Raw genomic sequence first — 18,776 nt, 5'->3', positions numbered from 1 at the left:
ACAGTATTTCTAAACTTACGGGAAAATCATATGGATTTCCTGTTAACCTCAAATCTCTTTGATACGCTCGACGCTGCCATCTTTCGTGTAAGGATCGTTTGTAATGCTAATAAAGCATGAAAAAGTTGTAAATACATAGCAACCGCAGATAATCGGTTTAGATAAGTTTATGATACATCTCATTAAAATTCATGTTTCCATTATATTTGTAAGATTCTCGTATATTTATTTAGTACTCACGTTGCCTATAGTAAAATAGTGCAACCACCACAGGCCGTACGCGGGCGCCGCGACACCGGCGTATATTATGGCGAAACCCGGAATAATTTCGAACCACATAATTAAATCCTTGCAGTCACACTCACAAGACAATTATCGTTTTAACATAAACGAACCAAAACTGACTTTCAAAGCGATTTGACATATCTGTTTAATTTTTATTTATATCTAAAATTAATAATAAAATTCAAACTCCTTTAATCTAGACGAAGGTTTTATTAAACAGCAATGCGCATTTTATTTCTTTTTCTTTTTAGTCTTCATTTTGTGTTTCAGTTTCTGCTTTATTTTTTCTTTTCTTAACCGTTCCTTGACTATCTGTTGTTTGTCACGGAACTCTTTAGACGACGCCTCTGCCTTTTTCTTCGCCACTCTCTCATTGTGTTTCACCCAGCGCGGTCGGAACTCGGACACTGAAATTAAATATTATTTATACAAACTGTCTTCGCCTTAATACTATCATAATCCTTTACTCTGCCTTTTCACAATTTAAATATTATCTGAAATTACATTTCACTAAGTTCCATCGCTCTTTCTAAACTTTATATATCAATTTGAATTGCGCATAACTATAAAAATAAATTAAACTATAATAAATTGAATTACGGGTAGCAAAATAAGTTAATAATATAATTACGCGTATGTCGATATAATTTACCAGGTTTAGGCCCATTGGTTATCGGTTGTTCGTTGTCGATCGTGTCGGGCTCGTTCCGTTTCCGCCAAGCGTCGTATCGTCCACTCTTGTAGGAGGCCGGCACACGGCCGCCGCTCTCGGTACGAATCATCTTACGACCGCCGTCCTAAGGAACAGACGAATGAAAAATAATACACCATTGACTCTAAATATTATATACAAATAAAAAGACATTCGTTGAAATTTTTAATAAAACTATCGCAATAACCACCGAGTAATCGCAAAGTTCAGCACATTATTATTTCGTGATTCCGATTACAAATATCGATTAAAAATAAAATAATATGAAAAAAAAAGATAATAAGACATCCTTTTTCCAGATATAATAAACTCCTATACCCATATTTATTCAAATTTTCCTTCATAAATCGTTACACATTTACTACTTAGGTATGTGACATCTGACAGATCTACTAGAGACTAATTATATTGTCAATGCACACTATAGATATTAGAGTATTCAGCCGAAATTAAAACTTAAACTGCCATCTATTGCATCAATCCAAGTATAATGAGTACTGTGTATGCGGCGTTGCCAGCTGGTCGTACTCACAGGGTCGACGTGCACCATCTTCTTTCTCTTTCTGTCCCACTTCAGCTGCGCGCGATGTTGCCGCACCGTCGCATCACAGTCGCCTCTCATTTCCAGTTCCGCGCTCGACGCGCCAGCGGCAAAGTTAACCGCCATACTGGAATATTAGTAATATTATATATACATATTAATTACTATTAAAACTTAAAAATGTTCAAGCCAGGTGCTAATGTTTTTGATTGAACATCAGTTAATATTTTTCAATAACAATTATTAAACAAAAAAACTATAACATATTTGACTATAAATAAAAATAAGAACACATTGTTACTAGACTAGAAATAAATATTTTTCTAAGCTATATTTACTAACACAAAAATAATTCTATCTTCACGCTTCTTGTAGTGACAGATACAAGCAAGTGACGTAGCGAAGTGTGTCTAAAGTTTGGTGGGTTCATTTCCCATGTAAACTTTGTTCATGTTTTTCATAGAAAATACAGAAAAATACCAAGAATAGTTTGTGGTATTATCATAAAATACTATATTTTAATTTTCATTACATTATGTGTGATGGACGTATTCCCAATGTTCTATACATACCCTGCTTCCGTGTGTTGATCGCTGGCAAAGTGAGGTATATAATTCTCATCTCGTTGGACAGCTTTCTTATTTTTCTTTCCTTTGTCCTTTGCTTCTTGATTTGTCACATCTTGTAATAAGCCGTCGTCCTAAAAACATATTTAATGATTATTCACCTAAATCACAGAACTTTAATTATAATAAAATGTCTACTTTAACACACTTACAGCGTTATTTTTATTTTCCCTCGTCTTCTGCACCATTTTGCCGTGAACGCGTCTTTTGGCTTTCATAGCGAGGTACATTGGTGAGTCGTTCTTGCCCGCCAATTCGAGTATCGTCTTTAAATAATGTAAAGTTAATATCAAACCGCGTATCAAAATTATATCAAACTATTATTGTATACACTATACTGTCAGGTATAAGGAAGTGGAAATATTTTTATATTACCAATACATATAAAAAATTATCTACCGTTATAAATACAAAAACATATAATTTTATTAAGGCCGAATATTTAGAATGTTATGTTAATTTATTATTTAAGAAATTCTATATGTAACCACGTATTTTTTTTTTAAGTCTAAAAATAAGTTCTTTAGTACTTATTTATTTCTAGAGATTTATCTCTTGTCATATTATATTCTTACTCCTTTGGGCGTGTAGTTCTTGATTTGCTCGACGAGGGCTATGGTTGTTTGATCGTTTTCATCTACAAGGAAGGGGTGCGGTAGAGTCGGTCGCGGAGTGACCTTTGACCTCTTGTTGGCTTCAGCCGAGGCAGCCTCCCTCCACTTTAAGTACTGCTGCCAACCGCGGCCGCATATTCGACTCGCCTCTTCCTGAAACATCGTCAACAATAATATATATATATATATAACAAATCAGTACAAATCGAAAATATATTGAAGTGCATACAATTCAAATTAATTATTACAAATAAATACACTAATATTTAAAAAATGCAGTTTCGGTTTAAATGAGTTAAGAAATAATTAGTTCTTCTTATTATAACGTCATTACACAAGTTATATGATATAAATCATTGTCGTAAAATATATCCCATTTTTTTTTTTTGTGAATACCTTCAAAAATTAAAAAAAAGTTTAAAGTGTTCCATCAAATTATTATACTTACGGCTTAATATCGTGTCAAAATAGGTTACATATTTTTTCAAAAATATACGAGATTAGTTTATTTAAAATTTATATGGAGACAATATATATTGTTATGAGCTAGGTTTCCACTAGCAATTTATAAAATACAAATATTTACTTTATTTTAACATCCCAGTATCGCTTGTATCTCTTGTATCTCGTTTGTAAAACAATGCGTTTGCTAAACGGAATGATATGTTTCAACGCTCCTCATATAATAAAAAATATATTAAAGTTAATAAAGGAAATGATAAAAATATATATTGTACTAGGTATGGGTAGTAGTATATTATAGCAGTTCATTGTCACAACGCGTTAGACCGAACAGCATCTCAGCCACGACACGTATATCACTATTTGGTTATTCTGTGGTTGCCCCAACGCGATGTGTGCGTTATAATTAGAGTCATAACACGAATTTCACGATATGGATGTTTTAGCGTGGCCACAACTCGTCGTGAGCTGGTTTTCCGCTAACTTAGCGTTTTCGATCCTTGAGCGTAATAAATACAACAACATAATAACAAGAACTGACAGACGTTGACATCTCGTCTGCCCGTGATCACGGTTGCTGCGAAGTAACCGAAACGTCGGGAGTGTATAGTTTTTTAAAATAATAAAACACGCTTAATAATCCGAAAAGTTTAGTTAGTTAGTTTCATTTAAATACAAAAATCCTATTACTTGAATATTCCAACACATTCTCGTTTATATTCCTACATTCCTTTCAAACATTACAACAGGAATATTCTAGCAAACGTATAACTGAAATTTTCGTCCACCCGTCACAAGATGGCGCTGCCGCAGTAACGTCCAGAATATTAATTTCTATTTTCTAAGCGGCTATTTAAGCCGGTTTCCAAACATTACATATGTGTAATACGTACACACTGTGTAAGTAAAAAATTGAATCGAATAATATTACGTAAAGTAAGTCGCTACGTCAGTTAATACCTAACATACTTATGTATATATGTATTGTATAGTGGGAACTATTAGACAGATATATTCATACAATCTCTGAGTAGTTTCTCTCCCAGGCGAGCACGTCTTGATGTCGCATCTCAAGCGCCGCGGGCGGCACAACGCCCCACACGCCGCTGGGACACGATGTGCCGCATTCATTCACCTGGAGATGACAATACAGAGGAACATTCATTCAACTTCAATTAATATTTATTTATTCGAAGTCGTGGTGGCCTGAAGGTTAAAGGCCCGCCTCTCACACGAGGGCGCGGGTTCGAAAGCTGGCAAGTACCAATGTGATCTTTTCCAAGTGATATGTACTTTCTAAGAGTATTTAGACGCAACTGACGGACGGTGAAGAAAAACATCGTGAGGAAACCTGGTCTTATAATTACAAATTATAAGATTGAAATCGCCAAACCGTCTTGAGCAAGCGTGGTGATTAATACTCTAACCTTCTTCATGTGAGAAGAAGCCTTTGCTCAGCAGTGGGCTCCAATAGGCTGATGATGATGATGATGGAATATTTATTCATAATTTCAAAGTAAATTCTATCGCGAGTTAATATTTAAAAATATAAAACTACCTGCGAGGGTTCTATTAAAGTGGCGTTGAGGAATAAATGAAGGTCGAGTAAATGAGCGACGTCCTCCGCACACACCAGCGACAACGCACGACCAGAACGACCGGCTCGAGCACTGCGACCTTGAAAATAAAATGATTTAAAATAATACAGACTGTGTCATAGACGGCCGGCTGAGAAATTATATTTTCCCATTTAAAACTAACTTGCATTCCAGTATGCTAATTTTTGTATGATCAAGTAACAAATACAATTACCAATATTAGCATATGTCAGTGTTGGGTGTAATATTACACATACACACACACACACATATTAAGAGAATCAGATATACCAAACCTTTGCAACATTTGATATTTTTAATACTATTCCAAACATAAAAAAAAATTGTTTGACTCACCAACTCTATGTACAAAGAGTTTTGGTTTGGCGGGAAAGTTGTAGTTAATGACAGTATCCAATGATGGTAGATCGAGACCTCTGGCGGCCACATCAGTAACTAAAAGCACTGAACATTTTTTGTTTGTAAACTTCCCAAGGGCTATCTTACGTGCCGATGGATCAAGCCCGGAGTAAGCGTAAGTTGATGATATACCAGCTTTATTGAGGATCTGAAATAAAAAACATTACCAATTAATTGTATTTTCAAAGAAATTCATATTTGTTTTGACAATTATAACACAAATATGTATAAGATTGCCCATTCAATATTGTACATTATAAAGTTTATGTATTGCTGCAAATGAAAACATGTCTAATTATTTCCGGATGTTTCCAATCTTATGACTATTACAATGCATGTTTGAAAATTGCCTTTTCGAATGAAGTCTATTTTGATTTGATTCTTACCAAGTGTAAATATTCCACATGATGTTTAGTTGCAGCAAACACTACTGCTTGAGGTGTAGTAGGTGTCAAAACTCTATCTAGTAATAGTAATAATGCTGCAGTCTTTAATTCCGATCTCACATATATCCAACCCAGCCAGAGAGTAGATGGCAGCTTCCAATCAACATCCAATCTAATTAAAACTGGATCGCTTAAACCAGCACGAGCAAATTCCACCAACATTTTAGGCAAAGTTGCCGAGAATAATAATGTTTGACGGCTGGATGGCAAACGGGCAACAATTTCTTGTAACTGCTCACCGAAACCAAGTTCGAAAAGTCTATCAGCTTCATCAAATACCACAATCTCTAAAAGTGTTTCAAACAAAGTTAATATTTATATCATAATTGTTTTTATCTCAAATAAACTAAAAAATTAAACAAGTACTTAAAAAACCTACTTATATTGTCTAATTTAAGACTCATTTCGATACATATATGTAAGAATCGGCCTGGTGTCGCCACTACAATGTCAGGAGCGGAGCCAGACATAACACCAAACTGTTGTTCAATAGATTCTCCACCAAGAATGGCAGCCGAAGTTAATCCTGTAAACTTTCCTAACTCACGGACGAATCTCAATGTCTGAAATAATTAATAAATATCTGTATACCAACAAATAAAATAAATGTACTATATATAATGTAAAATTTTAATAATAAAAGGCTAAGCATAACTAACGTTGAGAGGTAAAATTGCATGAAATGCATGGTTTTACCATGAACAGATAAGAAATGTTAAATTTATGTAACCTACCTGTAGAGCTAACTCTCTTGTAGGGGATAATATCAGGGCCCGCAAATTTTTCCCATGTAATGGTTTGTTGCCAGGTGACATAAGTTTCTCTAAGATAGGTAAAACAAAACAAGCTGTTTTACCAGATCCTGTACGGGCCATAGCAACAACATCCTTGTTGTCCAGTGCTATAGGTATCGTCTGTAATCAGTTAGATAGATTTTTAAAATTTTAAAGAAATATGAATGTAAAAAGCATTTTTAAAATACAATTCTAATTTTATACTTTTCTCTGAATTGGTGTAGGTTGTTTATAACCTCTTTTTGTAATTCCTTTGAGAATCGGAAAATTAAATCCCATTGATTGAAAACCTCCCGATCCTTTCTTTTGCTTTTTCTGTGATGCTGAATTGTTCTTTGATTTATCTTCAACATCAGGGATTTCAAAACCGGGGAGTTCACTCCCCGCTTCTTTGGGACCATGCATTGTAAATTGGTTTAATAAGTTCTTTTTTTTATTACATATCTTTAATTCAACAGAAATAGTTAATATATTAGTTCACATTCATATTTTCTTCGATCACATCACAAACTTCGAGAAAGAAACACGTGCTAAAACTAATATAGAATTCCGATTGTTATGACGTATTTCTGACATTGACTTAATTATAACTAAGCTTTCAGATGTCATCCAACTTCGTAATATTTTAGTTTTGAATCATCAACAACCTGGGTATTGGCACTATTCTGCTGGTATTCGAAGTTATATATTATACTCGACATATAATTTAGAAATCATTATATCAGGTCATAGTAATTTCTCTAATCCCTTCTATCAATAGTATAAATTTTAAATGAACAAATTATAAGAAAATGTATTTTAATCTGAACATTTTACTTTAAAAAAGTAAAAACATGTTATTCTGTATTTCGCTTGCTTCAATTAGTAGAAAAACAAAAAATAGGTTAAATATAAATCACATTGATACATTATCTAAATTAAAAAGGTAATAGTAAAATCGTTAAATAGCGGTTTGTCGACTGTAATTTGTGATTTAAGTTTCCTTTTATAAGTGTAATCTTGTATAAAATAACGTAATGAAACAACCTGTGTACCCTTTACTTTACACATTCATACACCTTGTTAAGTAATGTCATCATATATTTTTAATGCACACCCACATTAACAATTATAAAAAATGTAACAAGAAAGATTCAAGTAAAATTTGTTGATATTGTATTAGTAAATTAGTAATATTTTTATACTATTTTTTTTGTTCCTTTTGTTATTTGTAGTTAAGTAATAGTTTAGTTCAAGGTAATTGTAGTTTATATAATAGTAAGTAGATTAAGTTGTCAGTCATACGAAGGCACTGGTGCACAGTAAAATTCAAACGAGTTTAAGATGGTACTTTAAAAATGTGTTATTGTTGTATATACAATGTATTCGTTCCTGAAAAATAAATAAATAAATAGGTACTGTTTAAATTTTAAACATGTCTCATATTACTTTAACTTTGGCAAAGAAAATTACTAGGATGTTTCATTATAACTTTAAGCATTATGTAAATCATCTTTATTATACATAGCATAGCTATATTTAGTATCGACACACTTTCACGGTATGTTACCATATATTATAAAACTATATAGAAAACTTTTGAGCTACTTTAAGTACCAGGTGGTGTAACAAGGGCAAGGCAATAAACACAAATTCGAGAAGATTTTTTTTATTTACGTAATTACCACAATTTTAAGCTTTTAACTATTTTTAGGATTTCATACACACCCAAACATGTTGCTTCAATTAAAACCATGAAACTCGCCATAAGCATTTTCCTGAATAGCTTCCAACAAGTATGTATATTCAGTTTTACACTAATTTATTTAGAAACAGCCAGTTACATTTCAAAGTCTAGTCTAGAAGTTCATACTTTATCTATTTTAAACAAATAACTTATTTATATTTCACATTTTTATGTTCCAAAGACAATTTATGAAATATACCAGACAGGGTATTAAAATAAAAATGTCAAACAAACAAGTTGCTTTGTAAAAAATAGTTTTATATAATATGAGGCTATTAATACTAAATGTTTTTTAGAAGATATCAAATCACAGAAATATTAAATTCCATTTTTGCTACAACTTATTAACAGTTGAGACCTACCAGAAAGACAGAACACTATATTCAGCAGTATTGTTGAACATTAAGAATTTTTAACCGTATTATTTCACAATATATCACTAGATGGTGCTACTGACACTATATATTTATACACTATGTTAAAATGACCCAGTTAATAGACGATGATTTGAAAAAGGTATAAATAAAATCTTACAAATGCAGAAAATAATACATCAAAACCAGTGATGATACTAACAAGCAAGTCATGAAACAGCTATGAAATAGCTACAAATCAGATTTCTATTTACTTAGTATAAGATTGAAATGTGTGTGATCATAGTGCTATTACTGTCCAATATGTTTATAGCGTAGAAGTAAGGTGATTAAGTATTGTATGAGATTCAGCCAGTAGCACATTGCACTCTATTGACGCCCGAATGGTCATCGTCCTCTTCATATGCATTACCCTGGTGGGCTCGTCGACGGCGAGACTCCTGTTCCGGATCTAGATCCATGAGCTGACATTCTTCCGCTAACTCTGGAATCTCCACCTTTATGGGAAAAATATTCATTTAATCTTTTATTGTACAAGAGATCTTATTTAGCTTATAAAAACTGTTTTATTTAAAATCAAAGCATATGGGATATTGTAAAATGAGTTAGCGCCTTTAAAAACTAAACTTCTCCTGATCTTAATATATAAATTTAGTATATTAGAAAAAAATTAGTTCCATGACATTTCATGGTATATATTGGTCATGAGTGATTTATGTCTGCCAATAAGTTCTAACCATTCTAGGTAATAGTTAATATGTCATACATATGTGAGTTTGTACAGTAATATAATTTTTTTTTCTCATAATTGATGATGTTAGAAATTTTTAAATCCAAGATATCATACCATAGGTCTAGGTGGTAGGCAGTTCTCCAATGCTGGAATGACTTCAGGAGGAATGCGATTGGGGAAATTAACCAAGAACTGCATAATCAGCTGGCCTTTTTCAAATGGATTTTTGTACATGGGCATACCTAAAATTTTAATTAATTTATAATAAATATCATAAGGGTATTAATTTTATGCATATGGCATCCATTATTATTTCTGATCAGTTTACCTTCATTCAAAACACACTTCACTTCACCATGCTTTGTCACTTCTCCCGGTAACACAGTTATCACAATATCTCTATCATCTAAAGTTCTTATTACCTTCTGGAACCCACACAGAGCCTCTACCAATTCTATATTAATTCTTATAATGAGGTCATTACCAGTACGTTTGAAAACCTGAAAATAAATATTAGTAAATAATATATACAATATGTTAAATAACAATACATATTATATGTATTTACTATATATTATGGACATTACCTCATGTTCCTTCTCATCTAATACTATAATAAGATCACCCGGCTCCAACTCTGGTTCCTGGTCACCCTCACCGCTAAACATAATCTTCTGTCCGTCTGTCATACCCTTGTCTATATGCACTTCAATGATTTTACGATCTCGTACTGTCTTACGACCCTAAGTTCAAAAAACATTGTGTTTTATATCACATAAAAAATTTCTCTATTTTATACGAACACACTTAAATATGTATGCTATAATTGTTCGGACAAACGTTATTCTATACATCTATATATATTTACCTGGCAAACTTTGCAACGATCTTTAGGATCTATGATTTCACGTTGACCTCTGCATTCAGAGCAGACTGTTTGGATTTGTTGGATCATTCCCGGTCCCAGTTGTTGGATCTGAACCTGCATTCCTGTACCTCGGCATGTCGGGCATACTAACACTGCACCCTGTCACAATAAATTCACAATACTTTAAGTGACTCTAATAAAACAAGAAAATATATTGATTTATAGAGAATTGAGAAATTTTTCTTGAATCTAGGGTGATGTACAACTCTATTAAGATTCAGAAAAATTCATATCTCATACAAACTCCACCATATTATTCTAAGACAGTTTATATGCAAAAAAGATTTTTACTATAAAATGAAGATATATTTAATTCCAACCTTCTTCCCTCCACGACCTTCACATTTCTCACAGATGACATTCTTCTGTAAGGCTAGCTTACGAACAGCCCCTTTGTAAAGCTCTTCCAGCGTGACAGATAGTTGATGAATGACATCTTTGCCTTTCCTTTCGCGACCGCGTCGTCTTCCTCCACTGTATCCACTGCCAAAGAACATATCAAACAAGTCCATCGGTGATGAGAAGCCACTGCCTCCACCACCACCTTCTTTCAAAGCCTGTTCACCACCTGAACAAAATAACAGTTTATAATTAAGCCCTATACACAAGAACACTCTTTATAAGAAATAAACATTAATAGATTTACATTATAATAATAAAATCACTTTTATAATAATTAATATTTCCGACCCTGAATGAATGACTACTCCAAAAGAAGATATTCATGCAGGGAAAGGTAAATATTATAACAAAATGCATACACAATTTGATACTAAACTTAAATACCTATATTTAAAACAACAGTTGTGTGTGTATATTTAAAACATGCAATCATATACCTTGATCATATATTCTTCTTTTGTCTGGATTAGAAAGTACTTCATAAGCCTGTGAGATTTGTTTAAAGCGCTCTCCTTCATTAGGATTCTTATCAGGATGATACTTAAGTGCAAGTTTTCTGTATGCCTTCTTCAACTCATCCGTCGTACAGGTGGGTTTGACACCCAATATGTCATAGTAGGTTGTTTCTTTCACCATTTTTAACCTTAACAAATACTTATATTAACAAACTAAAGCAAATTTTAGATAGCAATAAAAATGTAAACTATGTATTTTAATCTTATCTAAAAAAAGGTACAAATGGCTTGTGGAAGTTATAAAAACTTTAATGAATGTTTCACTAATAATAAAGCACCTAATGGCGATTAAAATAATAAAAAAAATCTCTGGACTTTGATATAAAAACTTTACATTTTATAAAATTCCCTAGTGGAACAGAAAAGCATAAAAAAACCAATACTCAATAGTTTGATTAACTACTAGGGAATGCGATGTAACATGGTTTGTTTATTGCAACGGTATACTTATAAAAATATTTAATTTTATAATGAAAGTAATATTAAATACTTATTGAACCTAGGGAAAAAGAGCCTACTGATATGAATTATGTCAAAAAAAGTAAAACATGCGCAAGTGTGGTTAGAATCTATGGTAACGTAATCGATAATGGTTAGTTGTTGACTATCGTAATTCATACTACAAAATAATTAAATTAAGCAAATACTTAAATTTAATCTGAAGAAACTTTAATAAACAAACCATTCATATTAAAAACTGCATACAAATTAAACTTTCCGATGATTGCGAAGATGCCAAAAAATAATAGATACCATAATTTAAGACATTTTGGAATTATGAACTTAATAGAAAAAAAAACTGTAGTTGTATATTTAATGATAGATTATTTACTTACCTTATTTAAAAACGATAATTTACAAATTGCTAACTATGAGTAAGCAAATTCCAGAAACACCGATATTGCGATTGAGTACACCTAGCAAAGACACAAGCTCTATTCACGAGTATACACAGGCGTTTAAAATTCTATGTAATGTAGGCAAAGAACGTTCTCTGCTCGTTTTATGTCGATCAAAAACGTGCACATTCGAGAAAATTCTATACGAAACGTTCCGATTTACAAAAACTAGTTCATTTTAATTCTAACATTTAATTTGAATAACTGCGGGATAATTTGATCAACAAAATTATATGATAAGTTAAAAAAAGAAAAATATTAAATTGTTAATTATTTGTTTTAATATTTTACAATCTGTTTTGAAAATATTAATAATTTATTATAAATAATTAAAAAAAATACAATAATTAAAGAAAACGTTACATTTGAGAAAAATATCCTTTTAATACTTTTCAAAATATTTCTTTTTCAAATTGTTCAGTGTATAGTGTAACATAGGGTCCGATTATATCTATGACATCTGAATTTTGAAGTTGTTAATAGGCGGCAAAAGTGAATATATCTGTGGATTAAACTGTAAATCACCTAAAACGAATAAAAACTATAATAAAAGTAATACCTTGAATAAAAATTAATTAAATAATATTATCTTAATAAAGAATAAACCTCCAAAAAATTTTTAAAATACAGGTGTTGATTATGTGTACAAAATCTATCATTTTATTTAATCGAATCTTGTACTATTAATACCAAGTTTATTATATTAAAAATTAAAATGAATTCACATTTTTCTTTCCCTTTTGAACCTTACGATATTCAAGTAAAATTTATGACCGACCTATATTCGACAATTGAGAACAAAAAACTTGGAATATTCGAAAGTCCAACAGGAACGGTTAGTATTAAATGTAATAAAAGTTTAGCTTGAGATATAAAATTAGTAATTATATTATACTGAGTAATAATTTATATTCAACCAGGGTAAATCATTAAGCATTTGTTGTGGATCTCTGCAGTGGCTTAGAGATACAAACAAAAAAATTGAAGATGATTTAATTAAAAATATAGATGATCTTAAGTATCAAATAGCAAATACTGCGGGTTTGTATTACAAACAATAACATTATAACAGTGATATTTTAATGGATTTATAAATATTATTTTCATATCATTCTTGTTTATAAATAACTGTTTTCTCAATTTAGGTTCTGATGATTGGCTTCAAGACGAATATAATAAAATACAGAAAAACCAGTTACTGTTAAAATTACAGAACAAACTCTCCAAAATAAAAAAAATGCAGGAGGAGTTTCAGGAATTGAAAAACAAAGTTGCAAAACAAAATCTACATAGTAGTAAAATTGATAGCTTTTTCATAAAGCAGAATAAAGATGAAAAGTCTGAGGCAACAGATGAGACAGAGAATGTGGTTGATGATGATTTGATTGTGGAAATTGAAAATAACAAAGATGATTCTGATGATGAGTCGCCTTTGGAAGATGTAGAAGACAGTTTTACAAAGGTTAATGCAATGTTATTTAATATTTATGAAGCTCAGTGTAATATGTTGTTGAAACTAATGTTGAATGTTTTCTTTTAAGATTTACATAAGCAGTAGGACACATAGTCAGCTATCCCAATTTATTGGTGAAATTAAAAGGACTATTTTTAATAAGGGTACAAAAGTAGTAACACTCGCATCTCGACAACATTATTGTATAAACTCTGAAGTGAATAGATTGAAAAATGTTAGTCTCATTAATGAAAGGTCAGTCTTACTTAAAAATTTTATTCTTACAGTTTCAAATATTCTGTTACTAATGCATATCTGATCATCTGTATAATTATAAATTTTACTATTAATAAAACATAAAACTTTAGGTGTTTAGAAATGCAAAAATCTAAAACTAAATCCACAGCCAAAGACGAAGAGGGCAAAGTTGTGAAGAAAAGTAAGACCAAGGCCTGTTCGGCATGTCCATACTACAATCAGAATAATATAAAAAAATTAAAGGAAAAATTGCTTGTTGAAGTTATGGATATGGAAGAAATTGTGAAAAGTGGAAAACAAATGAAAGCATGCCCTTATTATGCTTCAAGAATGGCTTTAGAAGATGCAGAGGTCAGTTACTTCACCTAAAAAAAAATTTAATCAAAATACTGTTCAGATTTTAATTAAATATGTAGAATTTTATTTCGAAACACATTTGTAACAAAATAATAGCAATATCTCCAAGCAACATGTTATTATTTAAAAGCACTACAAATTCTGTGTAAGTTTTCTTCCACAATTGATAACTTGGTTGATGTATAAAATAATATGGACAAAAGTTCTGGACAACAACAAAGTTTGAAAATATTTATAACAATATGGAAACATAATTTGATATTCTTGTATAATATTTCAGGTTGCTTTGATCAGTCATGCGGGTATTGTAAGTCATGGCGCCAGAACGGGTGTATCAATAAAATTACAAAATAATATATTGATAATGGACGAAGCTCATGGGCTATCAGCGGCTTTGGAAAATGCACATTCAGCACCAGTTTCACATAAACAATTATCATGTGTTAAAACCTTCTTGGAGTTTTACATCAATAAATACAGATCATTATTGAGCAGTAAGAATTTGTTACAGCTGAATCAAATTAATTTTGTTGTCGGAAAACTTATAGGTATTTATATTATTTTTATCTGTAAGGCTTATTTTTTAATTACATGTAATTAATTTAAGTGTTTTAATTGTTTTAGGTATGGTATGTCCAAAATTAAATGACAAAGATGGTTCAAAAATATATACATTAGAAGATTTTGTCATAGAGGCTGAAATCGATCACCTTCATTTACACCCTCTTGTTGAGTTTTGTAGAAATGTTAGATTGGCACCGAAATTGCATGGTTTTTCTATGAGGTACAGTCAACAAGCTCTAGCGGAAGAACATAAAAAGGATACCAATAAAAAAGGTTCCTTTAAGGATTTTTTAAGCAACATATCTAAAAAGAGAACACAAAATGATAGTTTGAAATGTGTTCCTTTAGACGTTCCTAAAAATAATGGAAATAAAAATTTAGAGGTAATATATATTTATATAAAAATAAATATTTCATGCCAATGTAACTGAATATTAATTACCTAATAAGTTTCAGGTCCCACCGACTGAGATATCTGCGGGCAGTAGTTTGTATGCAGTATTAGATTTCTTAGAGAGGCTTTGTGATCGCAGTGAAAACGGTCGGGTCTTAACACAGAGTGATTCCGGCCTTCTGAAATATCTACTATTAAATCCCGCTGAACATTTTGCGGATGTAGTTAGCCAGTGTCGATCAGTAAGATATATAAATATTTTCTATGTACTTTACATATAGATAAAAGATTTAAATCAAAATATTATTTTAAGGTAATTTTAGCGGGTGGTACAATGGAGCCTATAAGTGAATTCCAAGAACTTCTTGCTTCTGATAAAACACAATTGGATAGAGTGAATGTTGTAAAGTGCGGACATGTTGTGCCTGCTGATAATGTGTTAGGAATATGTCTTTCAAAGGGTCCATCTAAGCTTAATTTAAATTTCTCATATGAAAACCGATCCTCATTTGAGTTGGTAAGTAATAATCACGTTCTATAGTTCTAAATTTTTTTTTAATTTGATATCTATATATAAATCCGTTATTATTAGATATAATATCAGTAATGTTTTACTTTTCAGCTAAATGAAGTCGGTCGCATTTTGAGAAATCTTTGTAATGTCGTGCCTGACGGCGTCGTATGTTTTTTGCCATCTTATTCATTTGAACAAACTTTGTATGAACATTTAAAGAGCACGGGTGTGTTAGAATCTGTAAGCAAAAAGAAGATTATATTTAGGGAGCCTAAGTCAGCCTCGGAAGTTGAACAGGTTAATTAATATTTCATGTACATATATATTTTTTTATTAAATATTTAGTATCATATCGGTTTTAATTTATATGTAGGTGTTACAAAAATATTCTGCAGCTGTTAAAAGTAAAGTAGGCGATATCAACGGCGCGCTCATGTTGAGTGTAGTTGGAGGGAAATTAAGTGAGGGATTAAATTTCAGGTATATTTATTGTATGGAAACAAAATACTTTTTTTTTATTTTTGTATCTAAATGGTGTATTTTTTTATGTTGTCAGCGATGAATTAGGTCGATGTGTGTTGGTAATTGGAATGCCGTATCCAAATATAAAATCCTTGGAGCTTCAAGAGAAGATGAAGTATTTGAATAAATCTACTCCTGGTTCAGGAAGCATATATTATGAAAACCTTTGTATGAAAGCAGTGAATCAGTGCATTGGTAATGATAAGTGTATATTTTAAGAATGATTTATCGTGTTGATTTCAATAAAAAAAAAATATAATAAATTTTAGGCAGAGCCGTTAGACATGCAAATGATTACGCCTGTGTCATTTTAGTGGATGAACGGTATTCTAGATCCCAAACAATATCAGCATTGCCATCCTTTGTTCAGGTAAACAAAACTTTTTCATAATACACAAAAAATTTTTTTTTTTAGTATGAAGTTCAACAACAAATGCTTATAATCCGTAAAAACGTTACACCACTTGTATTCTTAACAGATATCAGTTGAAAGGTTGGCATAATTCAAAATTTATTTTCAGAAATCTTTAATTTCGAATTGCGTATTCGGACAAGCAATGGGCAGTATAGCGAAGTTCTTTGCTAGACACAAGAAGAAAAATAATGATAACAAATGATACATTTCTATTGCATATAAAAACACGCTTTATTGTTATGTGATAATAAATTAATTTCTTATATTCGTCTATTTTTATTAATACATTTATACAAATTTTAATTTTCAACAATATTTCGCTTATATATTAAGTGCTACAGGCAGAGTTTTTCCACATGGACCTTCAAAGTAGTAATGAAACTCAGATGTAGTGGGAGTGGGTTCTAAATTAAATTCAGCCACTATCGCCCCTCTCTGAGCTGCTTGAGGCGCAAACATTGCAGCGGGATAAACAACTGAAGATGTACCAACTACCAAACAAATATCACAGGTTGACATTGCCGCTTCTGAAAAAAGTATAATATTAACAATTATTTCTTCTACTCATTTTTAATTTATATTATTTTCTAACATGATAACTTATTTATATTTAAAATAGTCTGACTGTGTTTTAACTATAAAATATTGTTTATATCAACTTAATTGGGAATTTAGCAAATATTATATTAACAGCACACAAAAACAATCACCTGCTTTGTTTAAAACATCTGGGTCTAGACTTTCACCGAACCAGACAATATGTGGTCTCAGTAACCCACCACATGTACCTTTTTTGCAATGTGGTAATGATTTAATTGGTATATCAGAACCAACAACAGTTGAATCGGGGGCACCTCTATTAGCTAAAGCCTGTAAATACAGATTGTGACTCTTGATTTCAGTTATTGAGAATTAAACAATACTGTGAATATGTATAAATAAATAAAATATATTAAGGATATTAAAGATATAGTAACCTCCCATATAGGTGTGTCGGTATTGACTAAAACTTCTTTACACTTTGTGCAGCGAGTTTTAAATAAATTTCCGTGGAGTTCGATTAAACTTTTTGTCCCAGCTCTAGCATGCAACCCGTCTACGTTTTGCGTTATCACAGTTACTTTCTTTGATGAAGAAGTTTTGGCTTCAAAGTTTGCTACAGCCTTATGTCCCTGTAAATATAAAATTGTTAATCATTTTTTATTTTGTAAAATTGCATGAATGTTATTATAAAGAATTTACGGCATTCGGTTCCGCTTTCGCAGCAACTTCCCGTCTGTAATGATAGAATTCCCAGACCAAACTAGGATTATTTCGAAATGCTTCTGGTGAAGCCAATGAAGCTGCTTGATATTTCCTCCAGTAGCCGCCTGCACCTCTGAAAGTAGGTATTCCCGATTCTGCACTAATACCGGCTCCCGATAGAATAACGATCTCCTTAGCCGTCTTTAGACATTCTTTAAACTTTCTCATGTCACTGGACTGGCGTAAAGTCATTTTTATTTGCCAATTTTTGTCTTGTATGCGATGAATTGCTCTGGATAAAATACTGCTCATAATCAAAACCTTAAAACTTCAAGCGCTTTACAAAAATTGATTATTCTTTTACATTTTATGTTGAATATAATAAAAGTGCAAGCTTTAAATTAGTAATAAATATTTACACAACTCTGTGTCAATGTCATAACTTGACGCAGTGTCTACTGTCCCGTGTCCAGTGTCTACCTATCTAAAATATTCAATTAAGCTAGCTGAAGTGCTATTGGCGAAATATTTATCAATTTCGGGGCGAAGCCATAGCATAAAAAAATTCAGGGCTATCAGGGCATAACGTAAAAAAAGTTAGCTACAATGAATAGGTTTTTGACGATTTGGAAAGTGCCCAATACATATTTTTGTTTTAGATTATAAATATTGCTATCATCAGTCTCAGATAGAAAATTCTTATGTTTTTCAGGTACCATTGATTTTAATATGAATTAAATAATCATTCCTTTAAGCATTAATATATTTTGGACTGAGCTCCTACACCTGCAGATTATTGTTCCACATCCTATTTTATGTTCAAGACAATATTAAAGAATGTGTTTAGTTATTGGGAAATAATTAATTTAGTACAATTTATAGAAGTAAGTAGTGACAACATTGACGTTTGAAAGACAGATTGAGATTTGAAAGAATATTAAGTTTCTTTATGTTATCAGAATATATATTAAAACGAATG

The 18,776-nt window shown here is 31.5% G+C and overlaps 4 protein-coding genes across 6 annotated transcripts; 1 reads left to right on the top strand and 3 right to left on the bottom strand.

Moving 5' to 3' along the window:
* Positions 1-472: 472 nt before the first annotated feature.
* LOC116766806 (ATP-dependent RNA helicase DDX54) lies at positions 473-7,071 on the bottom strand. Its single transcript, XM_032656915.2, has 13 exons — positions 6,703-7,071; positions 6,439-6,618; positions 6,084-6,267; positions 5,645-5,991; positions 5,196-5,406; positions 4,799-4,917; positions 4,262-4,375; positions 2,740-2,931; positions 2,317-2,430; positions 2,111-2,238; positions 1,530-1,665; positions 938-1,082; positions 473-692 (listed from the first exon to the last, which is right to left on the bottom strand). The coding sequence occupies exons 1-13, from the start codon at positions 6,901-6,903 to the stop codon at positions 517-519; spliced, it is 2,247 nt and encodes a 748-aa protein (XP_032512806.2). The 5' UTR covers positions 6,904-7,071; the 3' UTR covers positions 473-516.
* Positions 7,072-8,130: 1,059 nt separating this feature from the next.
* On the bottom strand, positions 8,131-12,184 carry LOC116766792 (dnaJ homolog subfamily A member 1). The gene is made up of 8 exons (XM_032656895.2): positions 12,013-12,184; positions 11,099-11,304; positions 10,580-10,827; positions 10,200-10,358; positions 9,919-10,074; positions 9,660-9,831; positions 9,446-9,573; positions 8,131-9,095 (listed from the first exon to the last, which is right to left on the bottom strand). The coding sequence occupies exons 2-8, from the start codon at positions 11,295-11,297 to the stop codon at positions 8,946-8,948; spliced, it is 1,212 nt and encodes a 403-aa protein (XP_032512786.1). The 5' UTR covers positions 11,298-11,304; positions 12,013-12,184; the 3' UTR covers positions 8,131-8,945.
* A 359-nt stretch (positions 12,185-12,543) lies between these two features.
* On the top strand, positions 12,544-16,817 carry LOC116766824 (ATP-dependent DNA helicase DDX11). 3 transcript variants are annotated; one of them, XM_061521472.1, is made up of 14 exons: positions 12,544-12,910; positions 12,996-13,116; positions 13,221-13,537; positions 13,617-13,783; positions 13,897-14,137; positions 14,424-14,691; positions 14,768-15,090; positions 15,158-15,343; positions 15,415-15,618; positions 15,724-15,912; positions 15,989-16,095; positions 16,172-16,332; positions 16,407-16,507; positions 16,659-16,817. In XM_061521472.1, exons 1-14 carry the CDS (start codon positions 12,791-12,793, stop codon positions 16,752-16,754), a joined length of 2,601 nt encoding a protein of 866 aa, XP_061377456.1. In that variant the 5' UTR covers positions 12,544-12,790; the 3' UTR covers positions 16,755-16,817. The 3 variants fall into 3 exon arrangements, with proteins under 3 accessions (XP_061377456.1, XP_061377457.1, XP_061377458.1); XM_061521473.1 differs by having other exon boundaries at positions 12,545-12,910; positions 15,164-15,343; XM_061521474.1 differs by lacking the exon at positions 12,996-13,116 and having other exon boundaries at positions 12,808-12,910.
* LOC116766826 (NAD-dependent protein deacylase-like) lies at positions 16,120-18,366 on the bottom strand. The gene is made up of 4 exons (XM_032656945.2): positions 17,795-18,366; positions 17,530-17,724; positions 17,263-17,422; positions 16,120-17,079 (listed from the first exon to the last, which is right to left on the bottom strand). The coding sequence occupies exons 1-4, from the start codon at positions 18,107-18,109 to the stop codon at positions 16,874-16,876; spliced, it is 876 nt and encodes a 291-aa protein (XP_032512836.2). The 5' UTR covers positions 18,110-18,366; the 3' UTR covers positions 16,120-16,873.
* Positions 18,367-18,776: the final 410 nt, after the last annotated feature.

The sequence above is a fragment of the Danaus plexippus genome, chromosome 10, assembly GCF_018135715.1.
Source record: "Danaus plexippus chromosome 10, MEX_DaPlex, whole genome shotgun sequence".
Classification (NCBI taxonomy): Eukaryota; Metazoa; Arthropoda; class Insecta; order Lepidoptera; family Nymphalidae; genus Danaus; species Danaus plexippus.
This window is presented reverse-complemented; position numbering and strand designations above follow the sequence as displayed.

Excerpts from the sequence above, each read along its gene's own strand:
- LOC116766806 (XM_032656915.2), bottom strand. The coding sequence starts at position 6,903 with ATGCATGGTCCCAAAGAAGCGGGGAGTGAACTCCCCGGTTTTGAAATC. Across the intron at positions 5,407-5,644 it reads ATGTGGAATATTTACACTTG|ATCCTCAATAAAGCTGGTAT; the intron begins GTAAGAATCAAA and ends TTTTTATTTCAG. Across the intron at positions 693-937 it reads AACCAATGGGCCTAAACCTG|TGTCCGAGTTCCGACCGCGC; the intron begins GTAAATTATATC and ends ATTTAATTTCAG.
- LOC116766792 (XM_032656895.2), bottom strand. The coding sequence starts at position 11,297 with ATGGTGAAAGAAACAACCTACTATGACATATTGGGTGTCAAACCCACC. Across the intron at positions 10,359-10,579 it reads AAGGTCGTGGAGGGAAGAAG|GGTGCAGTGTTAGTATGCCC; the intron begins GTTGGAATTAAA and ends TTATTGTGACAG. Across the intron at positions 10,075-10,199 it reads ATCGTTGCAAAGTTTGCCAG|GGTCGTAAGACAGTACGAGA; the intron begins GTAAATATATAT and ends TTTTGAACTTAG.
- LOC116766824 (XM_061521472.1), top strand. The coding sequence starts at position 12,791 with ATGAATTCACATTTTTCTTTCCCTTTTGAACCTTACGATATTCAAGTA. Across the intron at positions 14,692-14,767 it reads TGTTGTCGGAAAACTTATAG|GTATGGTATGTCCAAAATTA; the intron begins GTATTTATATTA and ends TAATTGTTTTAG. Across the intron at positions 15,913-15,988 it reads CAGCCTCGGAAGTTGAACAG|GTGTTACAAAAATATTCTGC; the intron begins GTTAATTAATAT and ends ATTTATATGTAG.
- LOC116766826 (XM_032656945.2), bottom strand. The coding sequence starts at position 18,109 with ATGAGCAGTATTTTATCCAGAGCAATTCATCGCATACAAGACAAAAAT. Across the intron at positions 17,725-17,794 it reads CGAAAGCGGAACCGAATGCC|GGACATAAGGCTGTAGCAAA; the intron begins GTAAATTCTTTA and ends TTATATTTACAG. Across the intron at positions 17,080-17,262 it reads AGATGTTTTAAACAAAGCAG|AAGCGGCAATGTCAACCTGT; the intron begins GTGATTGTTTTT and ends TACTTTTTTCAG.